Raw genomic sequence first — 21,621 nt, 5'->3', positions numbered from 1 at the left:
CAAGTTGCCCAGGTGGGTCTCGAACCTGCGGGCTCAGGCAGTCCGCTCACCTCAGCCTCCCAAAGGTGCAGGATTACAGGCTGAGCCACTGAACCCGGCTGGAAAACACTTTTTCATGCTGTGCTCAGGAGGATGTTCTTCTTTGGCCTGGTATGTGGTGCCGAAATATTTGACAGTGAGGTTGATGCCCTGAGTCACTGAAGCCTCAGATGTGGGTGCTGCTACCCAACGAAAAAGCATCAGTGGAGTGAGAAGGGGCTGCTGGCACAACCTGAGCATACTCCTTATTCCAAATGACTGGAAGGTGAGCAGAAATCAGTCAATATTTGTGAAACCACGGGGGTGGAATGGTACCAGAAGGGCAGATGCAGCAACATGCCAAGGAGATTCTGGAGTGAAAAGAGGCTCTTATATGTGGCAATGAGTAAATGTTTCACTTTTTGCCACTTTTAACTAGGTTGAAGGATGAACAAAAGCAGCATATGAGGGAGGACCCCAAAAAACCCAGGATTTATTTGTAAAAAATTGTGTATTTATTCTTGCACGTTTAACCTTCAATCACCTTCAAAGTCCTCTCTGTTTGATGCATACACCTATCAAGATGCTTTTTCCACTGCTCAAGACAGTTTTGGACTTGTTGATTTTTATGCCTTTTAGTGCATCTGCCATTTTTGGTTTCACCTCTTCCACATCAGCAAAATGATTCCTTTTGAGAACTTTTTTAATCCAGGGAAACAGGGGGAAAAAGTCTGGGGATGATACTGGGTGAATAGGGAGGGTGGGGCTCGGGGGTCAGCTGTGTTGGGTCAAAAACTGCTGAACACTCAGCACAGTGTGTACAGGTGCATTGTCATAGTCGAAGAACCAGTCACCTGTTTACCACAAAGAAATTTACTGAAGCTGAGCACAGCCTCTTCCAGCAGCACCAGCTGGTCCACCAAGGCTCATTGGTTCCTGGCACACTTAGCTGGTACAGAGAGCCTGTACTGCAACTTGCCCTTCAAAAGATAATTCCAGTTTTTTGGGTGTCCCGCCTTGTACACGCCTTCTTGAAGAAGCTTGGGCGGGTCACATTGGCTTAGACCTATAATCCCAGCATTTTGGGAGACTGAGGTGGGAGGGACTGCTTGAGGCTGGGAGTTCAAGACCAGCCTGGGCAACGTAGCAAGGCCCTGTCTGTATAAAAATATAAAAGATTTAGCTGGGCATCGTGATGCACCTGTAGTTCCAACTACGTGGTGGCTGATGCAGGAGGATCACTTGAGCCCAGGAGTTCAAGGTGACAAAACGAGACCTTCCTCAAAAAAAAAAAAAGACACTTGATTTCAACTGAAAGGAAGGCAGTAGACCTGAGAATATTATAGGGTCAAAAGGATGATCATTCTGTGTGTTTGTAGGATGGCAGTTAGTAACCAATGTAGAGAAATAAATTTCTGCGGCAGGAGGGGGAATAATGGTAGTGCAATCACGGATACTGTTAGGGAGCGAGAAGAGAGAAAAGTAGCAATAAGATGGGGATGTGCCGTGGAGTTGTGAGACAGAAGAAGGAAGTTGAAGAAGTTTTTCTTGGTGTGGGAAAAACATGGGAAAAGGCCATTGTTGCTAACGTGACCTGTAGAGTATAGCTTTAGAGTAGCAAACAAGAGAGTGAATTTCCTTGAGTCTGTAAGTAGATGCCCGTGTCAGACTGAGACTGCTGTCAGTTGGGGCAGTTACTTCATTTTATTGCAACGACTGTTAGCAGTTGGAAACAAAAGATGGGAGACAAGTATGGTGTTGTTTTGTCTTCTGCACAACTAGATTTTGGTCATTATGGGAAATAAGTGCCATCTCTCCCTGTAAATGAAATTTGGAAAAAGAAATTTCGGTATATGAGTTTCTCCATTATCCTAATATTAGAAATGCCTTCATTCCTTGTATAACAGTAGTCCTGTTTTGTCGTACTGTCTTTATTATGATATCATATTCTCTGAACAAGTTGATCTAAGTTAAAGATATTTTTAAGAAAGTAACTTCATTGAAATATAATTACCCACTATATAATGACCCATTTAAAGTGTATGTATTGATAGGTTTTGATAAAATATATATATTTTTCTAACCACAGTGACAATGAAGATTTTGACATTTTCCATCACTCCAAAAGTTCCCTTATGCTCAGTCCCAGTCATTCTCCTCCCTAACTCCAGGCAACAGTCAATATTCTTATTTCTGCAACAACCAATTAAATGTATCTTGCTTAGAGTTTGATATAAATGAAATGAAACAGTATTTAGTCCTTGCAGTGTTTTTTAGACTCTCTGTTTTGATGTGCATATCAGTAGCTTTTTTTTTTCTTAAAACAGCTGTTTTGAGATATAATTGGAGTACAATAAAGTGTACTTTTCAAATGTATGATTTGATAATCTTTGATGTATGTATATTTGCGTACATCTGTGTCATCGTCAGTCAGCATAATTATTTGGAAATTCAACAATGTTGTTAAGTGTATTGGCAGTTCATTTGTGTTTTATTGCTGACCAGTGTTCTGTTGTGTGCATTTGCTACTTTGTTGGTCCACTCATCTATTTATGAACAGTTTGTGTTGTTACCAGTTATAACTATTACCAGTAAAGCTGCTGAGAACATTTAAGTGTTTGTTTGGACACATTTCTTTTTACTTAAGTGCCTAAGAGTTAGAATGGTCGAATCCTATTGCAAACATATGTTTGACTTTTTAAAAAACTGCCTAATTGTTTTTTAAAGTGGTTGTATCATTTCACATTCCCATCCGCAGTGTATGAGAGTTCTAATTCCTCTGTATCTTTGTCAACCTTTTGTACTGTCATCTTTTTACTTTTAGCCATTCTGATGGTATCTGATAGTGGTTTTAACTTGCATTCCGTTTCCCTATTGACTTATCTATGGCTTGCATTTTCATTCTCTTAGTGGTGTCTTTGGAAGAGCAAAAGTTGTTAATTTTGATTAGCCAGTTTGTCAGTTTCTTCTTTTTATGGACTATGTTTTCGTGTCATATCTAAGAAATCTTGATTAATCCAGTGTCACCGTCTTCTGAGAATTTTGTTGCTTTAAAAAGTTTTCACATTTAGGTCTGTGATCTCTTGTGACTTAACTTTTGTTTGTAGTATGAGGTATAGTGTATAGTAAAGCTGTTTTAGAGAGTAGGAAATGTTACTCCAGTGTTAGTAAAGATGAGCAGAGATAGGTAGCTAGCTAACTAAGTAAAAAAGACGAAGAGAGGAAGAAACGGATTCTTTTCTCTGTGCTTTTAGTGCGGCCTGTTTTCCTGCAATAGGGGCACTGCATCATCTTGTAGATTGCTCCAGTTTCGTCATAGCTGCCATTTATGCAACAGCAGGCTGTGATTTGCTTTCTTACAAATACATATTTCTAAATTTTCCCTACACTTTTTATTAGCTGGATATTTTCACTGTTTGTAGATAACACAGATGATTTGATCAAACCGTAGTTTCAGGAAATGTCAGCAACAGGACTCATACTCAGGTCTGTTTGCCCCTCAAGTCTGGACTCTTCCTTACATTGTAAAGCATTTGAAGGAGAAATGGGGTCCTTTGTTTTTTTCCTTAAACTGAGTGTTTCGAATCAAGTTTAAGTCGAAATAAGTTTCCTGCATTGTATTTTGTATATGTCTCTTCTCTTACTCTGCCTATATCAGTACTGCTCCCCCACCCTATTTTTATGCCATTGTTTAAGCAATGGTCTTTTGTACTGTTAAATTTTTTGTACTCTCAATTTGATCGATATCATTCCTTAACTTCTTCCTCCATCCTCCATGTTTCCTGTAAACTTATAGTTTGATCTAGAGGCAGGATTAGATTTGGTGTGTTTTTTACTGGGAGGGAGGTAGAAGGCCAGCTTGCTTTGCAGAGTGTTCACTTCCTGTTTGAGTCATGTCAATCAGGCATGTGTTGTCAGATTGTTGTGTGGGTTCAGATGTTGTCAGCCTAATCAGTCCGTTAAAAAGGTTCTCACTTCAGCCTAGCATGATGACATGCACCTGTAGTCCCAGCTACTCAGGAGGCTGCGGCAGGAGGACCCCTCAATTCCAGGAGTTTGAGTCTGCAGTGACCTTTTCACTCCAACCCAGGAGACAAATGAGACCCTATCTCTTTTTTAAAAAAAGTTTCTTACTGACTTTTTAGCTAATGGTTTAGCATTTGGTAGATTTCTTGAGTTATTGTAATTTATTATCTTTTGGTTTCTTAGGAATCCATACCTGTTTTGTATGTAAGCAGAGTGGGGAAGATGTTAAAAGGTGCCTTCTGCCCTTGTGTGGAAAGTTTTACCATGAAGAGTGTGTTCAGAAGTACCCGCCCACTGTCATGCAAAACAAGGGCTTCCGGTGCTCCCTTCACATCTGCATAACCTGCCATGCTGCTAATCCAGCCAGTGTTTCTGCATCTAAAGGTATGGCTTTCTCATGTGAACCAGTCTAATTGTAGGACCTCATTTTACTGGCGGCAGATGTTTTCAAGTGTAGTCTGGCATGTCTCTTTCCAGCCTCCCTCTAGTTCTTGTCACTGAGAGAGAGTGCCAGCGTCGCATGTGGGAGAGGAGAGGAAAGGAGTGGACTAGTTCAGCAGCTAGCTCATCGGGGCCTCCTGTGGTGCTATTCCATGCTTGGGTTTCATGTGAGATTGAGCGTCAGAAAGGGTTCTGCCGCATGTCCTTTGCCTCTTTTTGATTAGAAAACCAGAGTGTATTCTTCTCCTCTGAAACCTGACATCAGATATGATATCATTCAGAAATGTGTTTTGGTACAAAATTGGGGGTTTATGTTGGATTTTGTTTCTGTTTTCTCTTTCTCCTTCCTTCCTTCCCTCACCCCCTCCCTCTCTCCCTCCCTTCCTACTGGGTTTGATTTTTTTTTTTTTTAACAGAGACTCTTATCCTACAAACTAACTTCTGATTCATAGTCAGGTTGAGATCTGAGTTTTCCAACATTGTGCCTATAGGTAAACTCAATTTTTGAAATTTCTTCTAATTGGTAAAATAACTTTTCCTTTCTGTTTGATAATAGTGAACCTTTCATTGATTTTCCTTTTTTCTTTTCTTTTTTCTTTTTTGAGACAGAGTATCTCTCTGTCCCTCAGGCTGGACTGCAGTGGCATATTCAACGACCACTGCAGCCTCGACCTGCTGGGTTCAGGTGATCTTTCCTCCTCAGTCTTCCAAGTAACTGGAACTACAAGCCTTTGCCACCACACCAGGTTAAATTTTTGATTTATTGCAGAAACGGGATCTTGCCAAGTTGCCCAGGCTGATATCAAACACGTGGGCTCAGGCAATCCTCTCGCCTCAGCCTCCCAAAGAGCTGGGATTACGGGCTTGAGCCACCGCGCCCGGCCCCACTGATTTTTCTAAAAGCCAAATACTGGGTCTATTGGTAAATGTTTGTATGCCAAAAGAGCCCCAGTTTTTCTTGTGAAAGAATGAGCATTGTTGACTTTTCTTTTAATCAAACTTACAGTATTTTTTTTTAAGGATGATTAGTCCTGTGTGCAGTAATTTAACTTGCTGGATAAAAGTCTCAGTTTTGGCCGGGCTCGGTGGCTCAGCCTGTAATCCCAGCACTTTGGGAGGCCGAGGTGACTGGATTGCCTGAGCCTGTGGGTTCGAGATCCGCCTGGGCAACTTGGCGAGACCTCATCTCTACAATAAATCAAAAACTAGCTGAGCGTGGTAGTGCACGCCTGTAGTTCCAGCTACTTGGAAGGCTGAGGCGGAAGGATGGCCGGAACCCAGCAGGTAGAGGCTGCGGTGGCCGGGAGCGGCCATTGCACTCCAGTCTGGGTGACAGAGTGAGTGAGACTCCAACTCAAAAAAAAAATCTCAGTTTTGCTGGGTGTGGTAGCATATGTATGTGTTGTAGCCACACCGCGAGTAAGGAGTCGCCAACACACTGAGAGTTAAATATTGAGTCCTTTATTGGCAGCAGTCAAGAGCAGGCTTATAGTTAGGAACTTCCTTGTGGAGTTTGTCATAGGTAGTGTTGTCAGACAAGACTAGGTTATAGATCTTTTCCTTTTGCCTCTATTTGATTAGAAGACCAGAGTTCTTCTCCTCTGAATCCTGACAGTGTAAACCTGGTGTTGAGGAGGAAGTAAGCTGAGTCAAATGTATAAGAGTTGGGAACAGTAGGATGGATAGTTTCAACCTGCTTATTGACCTTTTTGACGTCCTGGACTGGTTTGTAGTTGGAGGTTCCTGGTTTCTGTATCGGCAGAAAAGGGGTGTTCCATAGGGTTGTCTACTTTTGGGCGACGGGGACAATCCTTTTTCCAGTGACCAAATTCTTTGCAGTATACATACTGATTCTTAGCCAGCAGGGAACGTTTAGTCCTCCTCTGTCCCTTTTTAGTTTCCTCCTTTGTTTGGCGTGGCAGCATTGAGTCAGGTTGGGAAGCTTGGAGGGCAGTTACCAATATTTTTGCCTGCCGTTTGGCTGTTCTGTCTGCCTCCTGTGCTGCCTATTTTTGTTTTTCAGCATTGGTCATTAAAAACCTTTTGGGCTACTTCAAGCAGCTGAGAGATATTCATTTCTGCGAAGCCCTTAAGCTTTTGTAACTTTTTTCAGATGTCGGGGGCTGGGGCCACCTGAGTCACAAAAGCCAAATTGATAGCCTGAGCATTTTCGGGTGCTAAGGGATCAAATGGGGTATAGGTATGGAACGCCTCTTGAAGACACTCAAGAAATATCCCGGCGACTCATTGGGACCCTGAAGAATTTCGGCAGGTTTTGAAAGATTGATAGGTTTCCGGGGTGCTTCTCTCAAACCAGCTAGTAGAGTCCAGTGCAGTTCATTCACCTGAAAGGCGTTAAGCATCACCCAGTACCAGGCAAACACTGGTGTTCTGTCCCCTCCCCCTTTGTAGTCTGGGGCTGATTTTGAGTAACTCTCATTGTTTTTGTATTTGATCTCTTTGTTTTTCTTTTGCTCCTCCCTGTTTTTTCTGCTTTAGGTCGCTTGATGCGCTGTGTTCGCTGCCCTGTGGCATACCATGCCAATGACTTTTGCCTGGCTGCTGGGTCCAAGATCCTTGCATCTAATAGCATCATCTGCCCTAATCACTTTACCCCTAGGCGGGGCTGCCGAAATCATGAGCATGTTAATGTTAGCTGGTGCTTTGTGTGCTCAGAAGGTAAGAAATGACTTCTGGCTGCATTAGTAGCATAAAATAAGATTAATGCAATGTTTTCATTGGAACAAGATAATTTTCTTCATATTGGTTCTGGAAAAAATTTTCGGAAGTGACGTCTTGAATTAAAATAGCATAGCAAAACTTTTAAAACTTTGTTTTGTTGGGCTGGGTGGGTGACTCATGACTGTAATCCCTGTACTTTGGGAGATCGAGATAGGAGGATTGCTTGTGCTCAAGAGTTCAAGAGCAGCCTAAGCAACATAGAACCCCATATGTATAAAAAATAAAAAAGTTAGCCAGGCATGATGGTAGGCACCTGTAGTCGAAGGTACTCAGGAGACTGAGGTACAAAGAGTCTCCCGAGCCCAGGAGATTGAGGCTACAATGAGCCGTGGTCGTGCTACCACACTCCAGTTTGGATGACTGTGTGTGAGACCCTGGCTCAAAAACAAGCAAACAAACGAAAACAAAACAACAAAACTTGGCTTTGTTGCCCAGCAGGGAGAGGTTCTAGTTTTGTATTTTGAGTAATGACTTGATTTTTGTTAAAATGATAGATAATAGCTGAAGCAATAAAGGAAAGAACAGAGAAACAAAAAAATTCACACCAAATTTCACATTAGTAAAAAATCATTGCTCGATATTAAATGGCATTATAGTCATTTATGCATATCAGCAGACACAAAGACAGATGTCTAGACAGAAATAATTCTAGAAAATGATATCATATAATTGTGTTTTTAAAAAATGAGTTGTAGGCTTGACACAGTGGCTCAAGCCTGAAATCCCAGCAAATGTAAATGAGTTCTGTGCTTTAGAAACCAGTTTGATAAATCCTTTAGTAAGGAATTCCTGAAGGGATGCCCTGGTCAGGGAGCTGAAAATCTTTTGTCTCTCAGAGACCACAGCTGGGGTTAAGCTTATAGTTAGGAACTTCCTTGCGGAGTTTGTCATAGGTAATGTTGTCAGACAAGACTAGATGATTGATCTTGTCCTGAGCTTTGTCTTTGGACCACCTGCCCCTAGTTTTCCTCACCGGGTCTTTGTCTTTTTATTGGCTGACTTTCTGGCATCTTTCTTTTTGTCTTCCCTGGGCAGCATTTCAAAGCTAAGAGAGCAGTGGTGACTGCTGACTACAGCCTTCTTAAAATGTCAGACCAAAAAAAAAAAAAAGCCCTGGGACATGACACAGTGGCACAGACCTATAATGCCGACACTTTGATAGGCCAAGACCGGAGGATAGCTTGAGTTCAGGAATTTGAGACCAGCATGGGCAACATAGCCAGACGCTGTCTCTACAACAACAACAAAAGGCCCTATCAATCTTGTTTCTCCTGGCTAAGTGGAGGGTTTAGTACTCAGGAACAGTATGTAAATTGTGGTGTTGAGAATTCTGACTTCTTTATTTTGACTTGTTGACTAGTTCTCTTCTTTAGGGTCCTCATTCGTTTTCAGATCAACTGAATTTTTTGGATAGTGGTTCCTGGCAATGATTTTCCTCACTTTTCTGTTGTTTTTTGTGTTGGGTTGGTCTCTGTCACCTAGACTGGAGTACAGTGGCATATGGCTCACAACAGCGTGAAACTCCTGGGTTTAAGCAGTCCTTCCACCTCAGCCTCCTGGACTCAGGCAAGCCTCATCTTAGCCTCTCAAAGTGCTGAGATTACAGGCATGAGCCACCACACCTGGTCAGAAAATAAATATCAATGAGTGCTAACCTTGTTTTTGTTTTGTTGTTTTAACTTTGATTCTGTGTAGGGCTGACTTTTTTCACAGCCTACCTCATTCTGTTTGAGTTTTTCCTGAGCTCTCTCTTCATTGTTTGTTTACCCTCTCTTCCCGAAGGTGACTTCCCCTAAAAAAAACAATACTTTCTTATAGTTCCTCTTTCTTAAGATGTTACTAAGGAATCCAGACATGATGGCACCCCTGTAATCCCAACTACTGGAGAGGTTGAGGTGGGAGGATCATTTGTACCTAGGAGTTCGAAACCATCCTGGGCAACATAGTGAGACCTTGTCTCACACACACACAAAAACGATAAGAAAAGATATCACTAAGGAGATCTGTATCATCAGATATGTATGCTAATAATTCTGTAAAAGGAGAATCTTCTACTAATGGTATTCTGTTCCTTTCTGAAACCTTCCCTCTCGGCAGACTAGAGTCTGTTTCATCGTAGAAGTCAAGAAATCAAGTGGGTTCTGATGAATCAAGGGGGTGTTAACCCATATTTTGAAATTTTGATATGCCAGATAGTGCAAAAGCAAAAAAAAACCTTTTTTTGTTTGCTTCATATGATTGAAGATTGTCAGTTTGGACACTTTTTTTGGTGCTGTTAAGATTGATGTAACAGGTTGACCAGGTGCGGTGGCTCACACCTGTAACCCCAGCACTTTGGGAGTGCAAAGCGAGAGAATTGCCTGAGCCCAGACATTTGAGACCAGTCTGAGCAGTATGGGGAGACTTTGTTGAAATTTTTTTTTTTTTAATATAACATGCCAAGTTAAGAAACTCATTGGAGTTTGAATGTGTATTTGTTTATATCCTTACACTGGTGCTAATGTAGAAAAAGAGTATTCAGTGGAAGTACAACTTTGATGTAAGGATGTTTTCATGCTCATCAAGAATTATGCTGATTTTTAAAGACATGTTAGCTGTATGATTACCTTGTATAAAACATTTCTGTGACCAGGCAGAGTGGCTCATGCCTGTCATCCCAGCACTTTGGGAGGCAGAGGCAAGAGGATTACCCGAGCCCGCAGGTTTGAGACTAGCCTGGGCAACATGGTGAGACCTCATGTCTACAGTAAATTTTAAAAAGTAGCCGGATGTGGTGGTACACGCCTGTAGTTCCTGCTACTTGGAAGGCTGAGGTGGAAGGATCGCTTGAGCCCAGCAAGTTGAGACTGTGGTAGCTGTGAGCAGGGTGCCACTGCCCTCCAGCCTGGACAACAGAGTGAGACTCCAACTCAAAAATAAAACTTTTTGTTTCTTCTAATACCTATTCCTTTTATGATTGGTACTCCTTGTAAAACTGTCTTCAGATGAACACGTGTCTGTTTACCATTTTATCCTTGTAAATGTATTTGAAATGAGTTTAAAGGCAGGGTTTTTGTATTTCATAGCATTTAAATAGAGCATTTTATAATTGTACCCTTAGAATGGAAACAGGAATCTGAGGGCTAAAGTACATTTTTTATTTATTATTTTTATTTATTATTTTAGGTTTGAGTTGGAGTCTGTTACCTAGGCTCATGGCCACTGCAGCCTTGACCTGCTGGGTTCAGGCAATCCTGTCTCAGCCTTCCAAGTAGCTGGAACTACTAAGCATGTGCCACCACGCCTGGCTACTTTTTAAAACATTTATATTAGACGAGGTCTCACCATGTTGCCCAGGCTGGTCTCAGACCTGCGGGCTCAGGCAGTCTTCTCATCTCCGCCTCATAAAGTGCTGGGTTTAGAAGCGTGAGCCACTGTGCCTAATTTTTTTTATTTATTGTGGAGATGAGGTCTCGCCAAGTTGTCCAGGCGAATCTCGAACCCCTGGGCTCAGGCAATCCTCTGGCCTCCGCCTCCCAGAGTGCTCGGGTGAGCCGCTGCGCCCGGCTATTTTATGTCACTCTTAATGGTTACATTCTAAGATTATTTAATTTAGCCACAAAATGCCCCAAAATAGTTAAGTATGAATTTGAGACTGTGTAATTCGCTCTTCAGACTTGTTTTTTAGCACCAGATACGTTTCCAAATGACATATTCTGAATCTGAGCTCCTGTATAGAATACAGACAAAAGGTGAGCTTTTCTAGTTAAAGCAGAAGTCAGATCCTAGTAGAGCTCACACCCCTGGCTCCCCTCCAAAACAAAATTCTTATTTTCAGAGCCGACTCTAAAGAATTATTCAGAAACGTCCAAAATCAGCATGGGAAGAAACTGTCACAAAACTATCTTTAGTAGGATTTTAAGAGGCAAAATCAGCACAGGCAGAACAAGGTGAATCAGCTTTACTCTTCATTAACTGTTTAAAGTCCTGCCTGTTGGAAGCCTGCTCATTTCTGACATATGTAAGGCCTGTGTTGTATTCCTTAAATGTGAATCTTTCTCACCTGAAACACCTTATCTGCCATCTGTAACAATAAATGTTTCAGAATCAGATATATATAAATTGTGAGTTACTTTAAGTACAAAATCTTTAAGAAGAGAAAATTCATTATCACTGCAATATATAGTTAACCTGGTTTCTCAGCAAGTCAGGCTGGGTCACATGGCTTGTGGTCAGCAGTAGTTTTCAGTCATTACTACTGCTAGATCTTGTTATACATTACAAATAAACATGTAGGTCTACATCTCTTTCTCTGACATTTCTTTTCTTGAGTCGAAGTCTCACTCTGTTGCCCAGGCTGGAGTGCAGTGGCATGTTTATGGCCACTGTAGCCTTGACCCGCTGGGCTCAGGAGATACTTCCACCTCAGCCTTCCAAGTAGCTGGAACCACAGGTCATACCACCATGCCCAGGTAATTTTTTGATTTATTGTAGAGAGGAGGTCTCGCCAAGTTGCCCAGGCTGGTCTCGAACCCATGGGCTCAGGCAATCCTCTCGACTCCACCTCCCAAAGTGCTGGGATTATAGGTGTGAGCCACCACTCCCGGCCTTGTTCTGACCTTTTGATAGTTATATTTTAATATAATTGACGTTCTGAAAAGAGCCTATAGGTGTCACAAGAGTTCCAAACACTTTTTTGGGTGGAAAATCAGATACATAGATAAGTGCCTCAACATACTTTTTTGTTGGTTTTTTTCTCTTTGGCTACAAGTAAGAAAACATAAACCTCTCTTACTGAAACTACCACAAAAGCTAGTAATTTTAAAAAAGGGGAAAGAACTAATTGTATATACCACTTATGTGCCAGATACTACTAGAGTCCTCAAACAGGTGGGATTATTGTTCATTGGAGAAAATACCTTTCCACTGAAGACTTTATAGTTTGGAAGGAAGGTGAATTCCCTGAAGTCATATGGTCCTTAGAACTAGAATTCTAACGTTAATCTGATGTCAGTTTAAGCTTGAGCTCTTTTTTACACTCTGGTCACTATGTGTTGTTGATACTCTTAATTTAGTGCATGGTTTTCTAGTGAAGGGAAAGAAAATGTATATATGTGTGTAAGTATACAGATACGTAACTTTTATCAGTTCCTTATTGACTTAATTTTACTTAAAAGCTCTCATGTTTATTAACTAAATCTCACAAACCTTGGAGAGTAGGGGGGAGTGTTCAGGAATATTGGAGGCTGAATACTTTTTGTGTGTTATGTATGTTGTGTGTGGGAGTCTCACTCTGCCACCCAGGCTGGAGTGCAGTGGCATGCTCACGGCCACCACAGCCTCGACCTGTTGGGCTCAGGCGGTCGTTCCACCTCAGTCTTCCAAGTATCTGGAACCACAAGCATATGTCACCACACCTGGCTGATTTTTGTATTTATTGTATAGGTGAGGTCTCCCTGTGTTGCTTAGGCTGGTCTTGAACCCCTGAGCTCAGGCAGTCCTCTTGCCTCTGCCTCCCAAAGTGCTGGGATGATAGGCGTGAGCCACCATGCCCAACTGAGGCTGAGTACTTTGGCACAAAAGTCTTTCTGGGGCTGGGTGTGAGGGCTACATCTCTAATCCCAGAACTTGGGAAGACTGAGGCGAGAGACTCACTTGAGCCCAGGCGATCAAGGCTGAAAAAGTCTTTCTGTATAGCTAATTAGATTACTAAGCCTTTTGCTGGGGAGACAAATAATTGACTAGGAGCTAAGCAGAGTCTGTTTTGGCCGGGTCGTTACACAGCCTTGTTTTCTGAATGCCGGACTTCTTACTCCCCCAGGAGGCAGCCTTCTGTGCTGTGACTCTTGCCCTGCTGCCTTTCATCGCGAATGTCTGAACATTGACATCCCTGAAGGAAACTGGTATTGCAATGACTGCAAGGCAGGCAAAAAGCCACATTACAGGGAGATCGTCTGGGTAAAAGTTGGACGATACAGGTAAGCATGAAGAAAAGTGGCACCCATTTCTCTTATCATCCTTTGTTCCTTGGAACCTCTCGGATACAGTGCTTACCTTTTTTTTAATTGTAGAGACGAGGTATCACCAAGCTTCCAGACTGGTCTTAAACCCCTGAGCTCAGGCAGTCCTCTCGTCTCGGCCTCCCAAAATGCTGGGGTTACAGGCTTGAGCCACCGCGCCAGGCCAGTGCTTAACTTTTTTAATTGCTCTTCCGGCTTAGGCTCCCCTTCCACCATCCCTCCCATCCCCCAATAAGAAAATTACCTGGCAGGCACAGTGGCTCATGGCTACAATCCCAGCACTTTGGGAGGCTGAGGCAGGGGGATCATTTGAGGCCAGGAGTTCAGGACTAGCCTGGGCAACAGAGTAAGACCCCATCCCTTAAAAAAAAGTTTTAGCCAGGTGTCGTCCCAGTTACTTAGATGGCTGAGATGGAGAATCACTTGAGCCCAGGAGTTTAAGGCTGTAGTGAGCTGTGATCTTGCCACAGCATTCCAACCTGAGGGACAGCGCTAACCCTGTCTCTGAGGGGAAAAAAGAAAAGAAAACGACATTCCCAAGCCCCCTGCCTCAGCATCCTGGGTCCGACCCTTAGGATCCTAGGTCATGCTTGCAGGCCTTTCCTTAGCAACTCATCAGCAAACCTTGTGGTTTAATCTCCAGATCTGCCCTGGATCCAATCAGCATAGTCCACCTGCCTCACTCAGGTGTTGCCCTGGCTCCTGTCCTGGAAAAAAAACAAAACTAAGTTTTTAAAGAAAAAAATATAACTTTATGATGTGCAATTATAGGAATAATACATATTCTCTGTGTAAAGCTCATTAATGAAAACAAACTCATAATCTCACAAACAAGGAAGATACATTGTTCACATTTCTGTATATTTAGTTGGAGAAATACCATTACCCAGCCGCCTCCTGTCCCCAAAGAATTATCCTTGTAGCTTACACCCAATTTTGCATCTTGCTTTTTCTTTTTAAAATTATTTTTAAGCCGGGCTCGGTGGCTCAGCCTATAATCCTGTGCTTTGGGAGGCCAAGGTGAGTGAATTGCCTAAGCCCGTGGATTCGAGACCCCACCTCGGCAACTTGGCAAGACCTCATCTCTACAATAAATCAAAATTTAGCTGGACTCGGTAGCTCAGCCTGTAATCCCACGCTTTGGGAGGCTGAGGTGAGTGGATCGCCTGAGCCCGCAGGTTCGAGACCCACCTGGGCAACTTGGCGAGACCTCATCTCTACAATAAATCAAAAAATTAGTCGGGCGTGGTAGTGTGCGCTTGTAGTTCCAACTACTTGGAAGGCTGAGGCAGAAGGATCGCTGGAGCCCAGCAGGTCGAGGCGGCGGTGGCCGGGAGCGTGCCATTGCACTCCAGTCTGGGCGACAGAGTGAGACTCCAACTCAAAAGGAAAACAAAATAAAATAAAATTATTTTTATATAACAAAGAATGCACAGAGTACTATTTCTTTGATTTTTAAAAATGACAAAGGCTGGGCATGGTGACGCACGCCTGTAATCTTAGTACTTTGGGAGGCCAAGGCAAGAGGATTGCCTGAGCCCTCGTGTTCAAGTCCAGCCTGGATAACTTGGCGAGACCTCGTTTCTACAATAAGTCAAAAAATTAGTGGTGGCATGGTGGCATATGTCTGCAGTTCCAGCTACTTAGAAAGGTGAGGCGGAGGGATTGCCTGCTGAACCTAGCAGGTCGAGGCTGTGGTCATGAGCGTGCCCCTGCATTCCAGCCTGGGCGACAGGCCTACACCATGCGATCTCACTAAGTTGCCCAGGCTAGTCTCAAATCCGTGGGCTCAGGCAATCCTCTCGCCTCAGCCTCCCAGCATGCTGGGATTACTGGCATGAGTCACCATGCCCAGCATTTTTGTAACGTTTTTCATTCACTTTTATGCCCCTGTGATTCATCACTAATATCATGCTCTAATTCATTCCCCGTTCGATATTCTCCAGTGCCCCTGAGAGACCACTTGGTGTTGGAGAGTTTATTTATCAGTTTTCCTGTTGGACTATGGAAATGTTGTCAGGGTTTCTTGGCTTACACTGAAGCTTCCCTAAGGCAGTGTCTGGAGTCAAATAAGGTTTCTAGCTTTAATAGGTAACTCCAAATTTGCCTAAAGTGATCATACTAATTTACTTCCTTTGGTTGTGTGTGTGTTTCCTTTCTTGCTGCTGATTTTTCTGTGGTCCTAATGATTATTGAAAATTTTTTTTAAAGGCCAAATTGTGTTTCATTGTTTAGTGTACCATGGTTATTACTATCATTCCCTTGATAATGAAGGTTTATATTGTTTTTAGTTTTTCATTCTTATAATGCTTCAGTGAATGTTATTGTCATAAATCTTTGTTTCTATCTCTAATTATTTCCTTTTGATAGATTCCCTGAAGTATAATAAGGGAGTAGGTGCATGTGTGGGAGTGTAGACAGGTGTTTTTAGGCTTCTAGCACATACTGCTTGTATGTATTCTAGTTAGGTGTTCAGTATGTCCTAGGATGGCCTGTAATGGACTATTGTGTTCTTACTATTGTTTGTGTTCCAGTTGAGTGGTAACAGTGCCCTAGGATGGACTTCTGTGAACGTACAGACATTGCTAATCCTCATTCCTATCTGAGGTTATTGTCCTAGTGCTTTTTAGTCTTCCAGAGGTTTCTTCCCTTGCTTTTACCTTTCCCAGGTGGTGGCCAGCTGAGATCTGCCATCCTCGAGCTGTTCCTTCCAACATCGATAAGATGAGACACGATGTGGGCGAGTTCCCGGTCCTCTTCTTTGGGTCTAATGACTATCTGTGGACTCACCAAGCTCGAGTTTTCCCTTACATGGAGGGCGATGTGAGCAGCAAGGATAAGATGGGCAAAGGCGTGGATGGGACGTATAAAAAAGGTAACTTGATCTGTTTTGTTTCTCAGCCCAACACAGACCTCTGTTGCCTGAGCATCTGCTCTGGAAGAGTTCACATTTGCTCCATTTAGCAGTGTGTTCTCTCCTTGGAGGAATTAGGAGGCTGTAGCTGTACAGGCTTTTGCAGGGACGTTGACCCATATAACTCTTTATTTTTGAGCTTCACTTTTGCTTAATTAGACTTTTCTTGAGAGAGTTTTTTTGGGGTCTTGTCAATTGGTTTCTCAGCATCTCATCAAGTCCTGGAGTTCTGGAACAATTTTAATAGGTGAAACTCTTCAGTGTGCTATGCCAGGGCTCAAATCTCTAGCAGAGCCACGTTTGCTCCAAGAAGTTTAGTTTTTGTTTCTTGTTTTTGTTTCCTTTTTTAAATTGATGGGAAGACAAAAAATTCACCATAATTTATAGAGCAAACTAGTGAAAGTCAAAGCATAAATGCTCTGAATCAAAGAGATTTTTGTATGCTGGCCTAGCAGTAAAGGCAGACGGACAGCTGGGACTAGGAGGGTTTTCTTGTTACTAGTAAAACTAGTTTTAGCACTTATGGGGTGGTTGAATCAACTTTGCACTCTAGGTTTTTTTCTTTCTTTTTTTTTTTTTTAAATGTGGGGTACAATTTAGGATTAGGTATATAAGTGGTGATTGTACAAGAAAAGTTTGGACCTCCCTTTGGTCCCCACTTCACCTGGTTTGAGATCAGATACCCAAATTGATGTGTATGTGTCTCTCCTCCCCCCCCACCCCCTGCCACCGCCGCCGCAGTGTCTCACTAATGCCAAAGGTTTTCTCTTACCATACAGTGGAGAGAGTTGGCCCTGAGAATTCAATTGGATAATGCAAGTGAACTTGCAGAATAGATAGTTGGTGTGTTCCCAGTGGTGATTTACCTTCTTCCTCTAGCTGTTGTTGAAGGGCAGTGTCGCTCTTGTTGTTGGAGTATGTTTGGATGTTAACATGCAGTTAGTCCCTGGCTAGTAGTTTGACTTACAACTTCACGGTGATGTGAAGTGATGCCATTCATTATGTCCCTTAACTTACGATGGGGCTGCATGCTGGTAAACCTGTTGTAAGTTGAGGAGCCATCAGTATACCATTTTATCTACAGAGTGAAAGGAAGAGAGAGTGTAAGTAAGTGAAACTTCCTGGGTAGGAAATGGGATGATGTCCAAAGGGGGCAAGTTATACAAAGGTTCTGTTTGGCCCGTGTTATTTTAGTAGGTCTTTACTTACCTGTTGTTGTGTGGTTTCTGTGTGGGGCTGTGGACCAGCAGTACTGTTACGAATACAGTGATACTTAGAACTGATACTCTAGGACCTGGGGCCTTGAGTCCTCTCATCTCAGATTGCCAGGGACCAAGGAACCAGCATTTTGGTCTGCATAGAACTGGCCATCCCCAAGGCTGGGGGAGAAGGGCAAATATCAGGAACACCTCGAATCTGAGCCTGCCAGAGCTCTGGGATTCTGCCCCAGCCTTCTAGAAGCACATTTTCTTATTGGGGAATCTGACATAAGTAGCAGCAGTTCAGATGCCCTTCAGTTGACCTTGTGGCAGAAGTGTGCAGTAGAGGGCAAAGCATGAGGAAGAAGCCTTGCTAAGCTGGGAATCAGTGTTGGGAATTATTGGATGATTCCTCTACCAAGTGACTCTGGATGAGGAATGACCATAATAGTAACAGCTACCATTTGGTGTTTGCCAGGCCCTATTCTATGTCTGGTTTAAGTTTTTATGGCAGCCCTGCGAGGTGGATGCCATTGTGATCTTGCAGTCGAGGAAACTGAGGCACATTAAAGTTACACTGCTTGCCCAAGATCTTACTTACCCAGTGATAGAGGAAGATTTCGACTCTAATAGTTGGGCACCAGAATTCAGTGCATGACCCCACGCTGCCTGTGAAGAAGGAAAAGCACTGAAGATGTTGTATCAGGAACCCCGCACATGTGACGCATGTGTTGAATCTAGCGTGCTGAGCTTGTGACTTATTAAGTGTTTGCCACTTGGCACAGGGCTGCAAGAACATTGGGCTATTTGCCTGAAAAGATAGGTAATTTACCTAATCAGAGTAGAGTTTTAGAAACTCAGCCTGGGTTCGAGTGTTGGGACCATCAAAAGGTGAGGCGGGCTGGATGCGGTGGCTCAACCCTGTAATCCCAGCACTTGGGGAGGCCGAGGTGAGAAGATTGCCTGAGCTCAGGGGTTCGAGACCAGCCTGGGTAACAGCCTGGGCAACTTGGTGAAAACCTCGTTTTTACAATAAATCAAAAAATTAGCTGGGGGTGGTGGTGCACACCCGTGTTTCCAGATACTTGGAAAGCTGAGGTGGAAGGATTGCCTGAGCCCAGCAGGACGAGCTGCAGTGGCCGTGAGCATGCCACTGCACTCCAACCCAGGTGACAGAGTGAGACTCTGGCTCAAAAAAAAAAAAAAGATGAGGCTGCAACTGGGAATATCAGTTCCATTTTGGTTGTTGCCCAGGCTGGAGCGCAGTGTGGCACGTTCACGGCCACCACAGCCTTGACCTGCTGGGCTTAGGCGATCCTTTCGCCTCCGCCTTCCACGTGGCTGGAAGTACAGGCATGGGCCAACTCACCCGGCTAATTTTTCTTGATTGATTATAGAAATGAGGTCTCGCCAAGTTGCCCAGGCTGATCTCGATCCCGTGGGCTCAGACAAATTCTCTCACCTCTACTTCCCAATCTGCTGGGATTATAGGCCAGAATGAGAATCGTTTTTTGTTTTGTGTTGTTTTGTGATACTGTTCAGATATTGCAGTCTCTTACACGTGTGAAAGCACAGGACTTGAACATAGATGAGGTCTGTGTTTCATGAGGGCTCCTGGTTGATGTTTACAGAACAGTTCATATGAGAGTAGGGAGGACAGGTCTTCTGGAGAAGAGACAGGAAGAAAACCACAAGCTCAGCTCTGCATTTCTCCCAGAGGCGAGGGCACACAATCCCCAGAGCACTAAGGAGTGGAGTGCTTCTGGAAGGAGAAATTCAGGACTGTAGAAAGATGGAGGCTTAAAGGCAGTGACAGATGAAGTTTAGTTGCCAGGACATGGTATCCATGGGCTTTTTCAAGCCACATAGCAATTTTTGTTTTTATTTCTTCTAAGGTTGTAGTCTTTGTTGTGTGATTTAGTTTTGGTTTGTGTTCTATCTTAACACTGTGTCTGAATACCCTTGGGACTCCATAACGCATTTGTCATTTGTATTCTTTTTCATATAATGTTGGTGGATTTTGCTTAAAACATGGATGTTCTCCAAATTAAATGGGAAAATGGTAAAATAACTCTACCTCGAGATCTTCAAGTGACTTGTGCTGTTTTATTAGCTCTTCAGGAAGCTGCAGCGAGATTTGAGGAATTGAAGGCCCAAAAAGAGCTAAGACAGCTACAAGAAGACCGAAAGAATGACAAGAAGCCACCACCTTACAAGCATATAAAGGTGAGAAAAAAAGTCCTGGGAGCCTATCTTAGGAGACACTGAATAGCTGACTCTCCTCCCACCCCGTTCATGAGGAGATGGGAAGCACAGTTGCTTTCAGGCAAAGGTGTGAGCTTAACAGAAATAAGGACAAAGCACCAGAGGACCATTCTTAGCACACTGCATGCACTTTAGAAAGTGAACTGTGCGTCCATGCAGGCTTTTTTCTACAGACTTGGAAAGTCAGCATCTTGCAATTTAAAAGGGACCAAACAACTATGATGAGAAATGGTAAATGGCCCTGAGATAGTGTGAATAATACACATGGTGCATCTTGTTATGAATGAAGATATTTGAGGTGACCAGTATGACTGGAATTCTCAAGGTCAGAAGAATTAATTTTTTTTTGGTAGAGACAGTCTCACTATGTTGCCCAGACTGGTCTTGAACTCCTGGGCTCAAGTGATCCTCCTGCCTCTGCCTCTGAAAATGCTGGCCTTGTAGGCATGAGCCATCGCACCCAGCCAGGATAATTAATATTTTGGTGTACCTAAACCTCAGTCTACCTGGTAAAATAGTTGCCACCATTTATCATCTGGATCTAGTGGAATCTGTGTATTTTCTTATTTTTTTACATCATTTATATGAATAATTTACAAATGTCAAAATAAAGGAACAGTGAAGAATTTATTAGGAATTTTAGTATTGATTAAAACTTTTTTTTACAAACTTCTTTTTATCAGATAAGTTAGTTGTGATGCTCAAATGTTATAAACTTGAAAGAATATCAGAAGTCCTGTTAGCAAAACAAGGTTGCCCAGGTTCCTGCTGCAAAATATTTGTGATGTCATTACTGCATGAGAGTATTCTATTTCGTTTTTGTTCTTAGAAATGCTTGTTTGCTTTTCAGTTTTTTTTTCTTTCCTCGATTGTTTTTTTTTTAGTTTCTGAAGTGTGATGGTGAATTTTACTTGATGATCTATTTCACGTCAATCTTGAGAATCTAGTATGTTTGTGTCCCAATTACTGCGTTGGATATACATAAACTAAAAAATTGTTTGTTGTTTATCTGAAATTAAAATTTAACTTGGTGTCTTGGATTTTTATTTGCTAAATCTAGTAACCCTACCAAAGGCAGACCACCAAGATGGTGTCTCCAGTCTCTTATACTTCTGTCTTCCTCCTTTCCTTAGGTGTAATAGACAGTCTTTTGTACTTTCTTGAAAGGTGATGCAGTCGTTTGGTCAATATGTTAAGTATAAATGGAGTTACTGTGTGTGAGGATATAACACCAGAGTATAGTCAAGCTTCAGAAAAGGAAAGGAATCTTATTCACATTCTCCTAGGTGTCAGATAATAGCAAGGCAGGTATTTTAGGGCAGCACAATTTTGAGCTATTGAAAGAACAATTTCCTGTGAGTGATTTCATCATATAATGTAGAGGCCAGCTGTATTCTTGCACTTGAAGGCTTGGCAAACTACGGTCCATCGGCCAATTTGGTCTATTGCCTATTTACGTAATGTTTCTGAACTAAGGGTGGCTTTTACTTTTTTTGAATCGGAGTCTCATTCTGTTGCCCAGGCTGGAGTGTAGTGCCACAATCCTGGATCACTGCAGCCTGGACCTCCTGGGTTAAGGCCATCCCTCCTGCCCAGCCTTCTGAGGAGCTGGGACTGTAGGCACACATCACCACAACTGGCTCATTCCTGAGTAGTCAAATTTGATACATGGTTTGTGTCTTAGAAAACTTGATTTGGCAGCTTCTACTGAACTAATATCAAGGGAGAGGAGACTCATTCTCAGGCTCAATTCCATCTCTGTTGAAATCTATTTTTTTCCTTAGTATTGTTGCTAGCATTTAAAAACTCCGTATTAGTGGCTTTGGTATCACAGCAGCTGTTTGATCAGCATCTTTTATCTCACCACATTTCACTGTATTTATCAGCACAAGCATTATACTAAATCAATCCACGAGTGGCATTCCCATGGTCCTTTTAAAGATTTTACATCATAAGCTGGGCAGTCTCAGCTGCTCAGTAGACTGAGGTGTGGAGGATTGCTTATGTTCAGGAATTT

At 42.7% G+C, this 21,621-nt stretch overlaps 1 protein-coding gene across 2 annotated transcripts in view; it reads left to right on the top strand.

The window, feature by feature from the left end:
- Positions 1–21,621, top strand: part of NSD1 (nuclear receptor binding SET domain protein 1) — a 136,857-nt gene that overhangs the window by 95,414 nt on the left and 19,822 nt on the right. For both annotated transcript variants that reach the window (XR_503746.2, XM_008050430.2), the window contains exons 12-16: positions 4,228–4,428; positions 6,985–7,164; positions 13,028–13,184; positions 15,896–16,101; positions 19,453–19,565. Coding sequence is in view for 1 of the 2 variants with exons in the window: in XM_008050430.2 (XP_008048621.1) it covers positions 4,228–4,428; positions 6,985–7,164; positions 13,028–13,184; positions 15,896–16,101; positions 19,453–19,565 (857 nt within the window). In the remaining variant the exon portion in view is untranslated. The remainder of the gene's footprint in view (positions 1–4,227; positions 4,429–6,984; positions 7,165–13,027; positions 13,185–15,895; positions 16,102–19,452; positions 19,566–21,621) is intronic.

This window comes from Carlito syrichta, unplaced genomic scaffold, assembly GCF_000164805.1.
Source record: "Carlito syrichta isolate Samal-C Ts95f unplaced genomic scaffold, Tarsius_syrichta-2.0.1 Scaffold145531, whole genome shotgun sequence".
NCBI classification, from domain to species: domain Eukaryota; kingdom Metazoa; phylum Chordata; class Mammalia; order Primates; family Tarsiidae; genus Carlito; species Carlito syrichta.
This window is presented reverse-complemented; position numbering and strand designations above follow the sequence as displayed.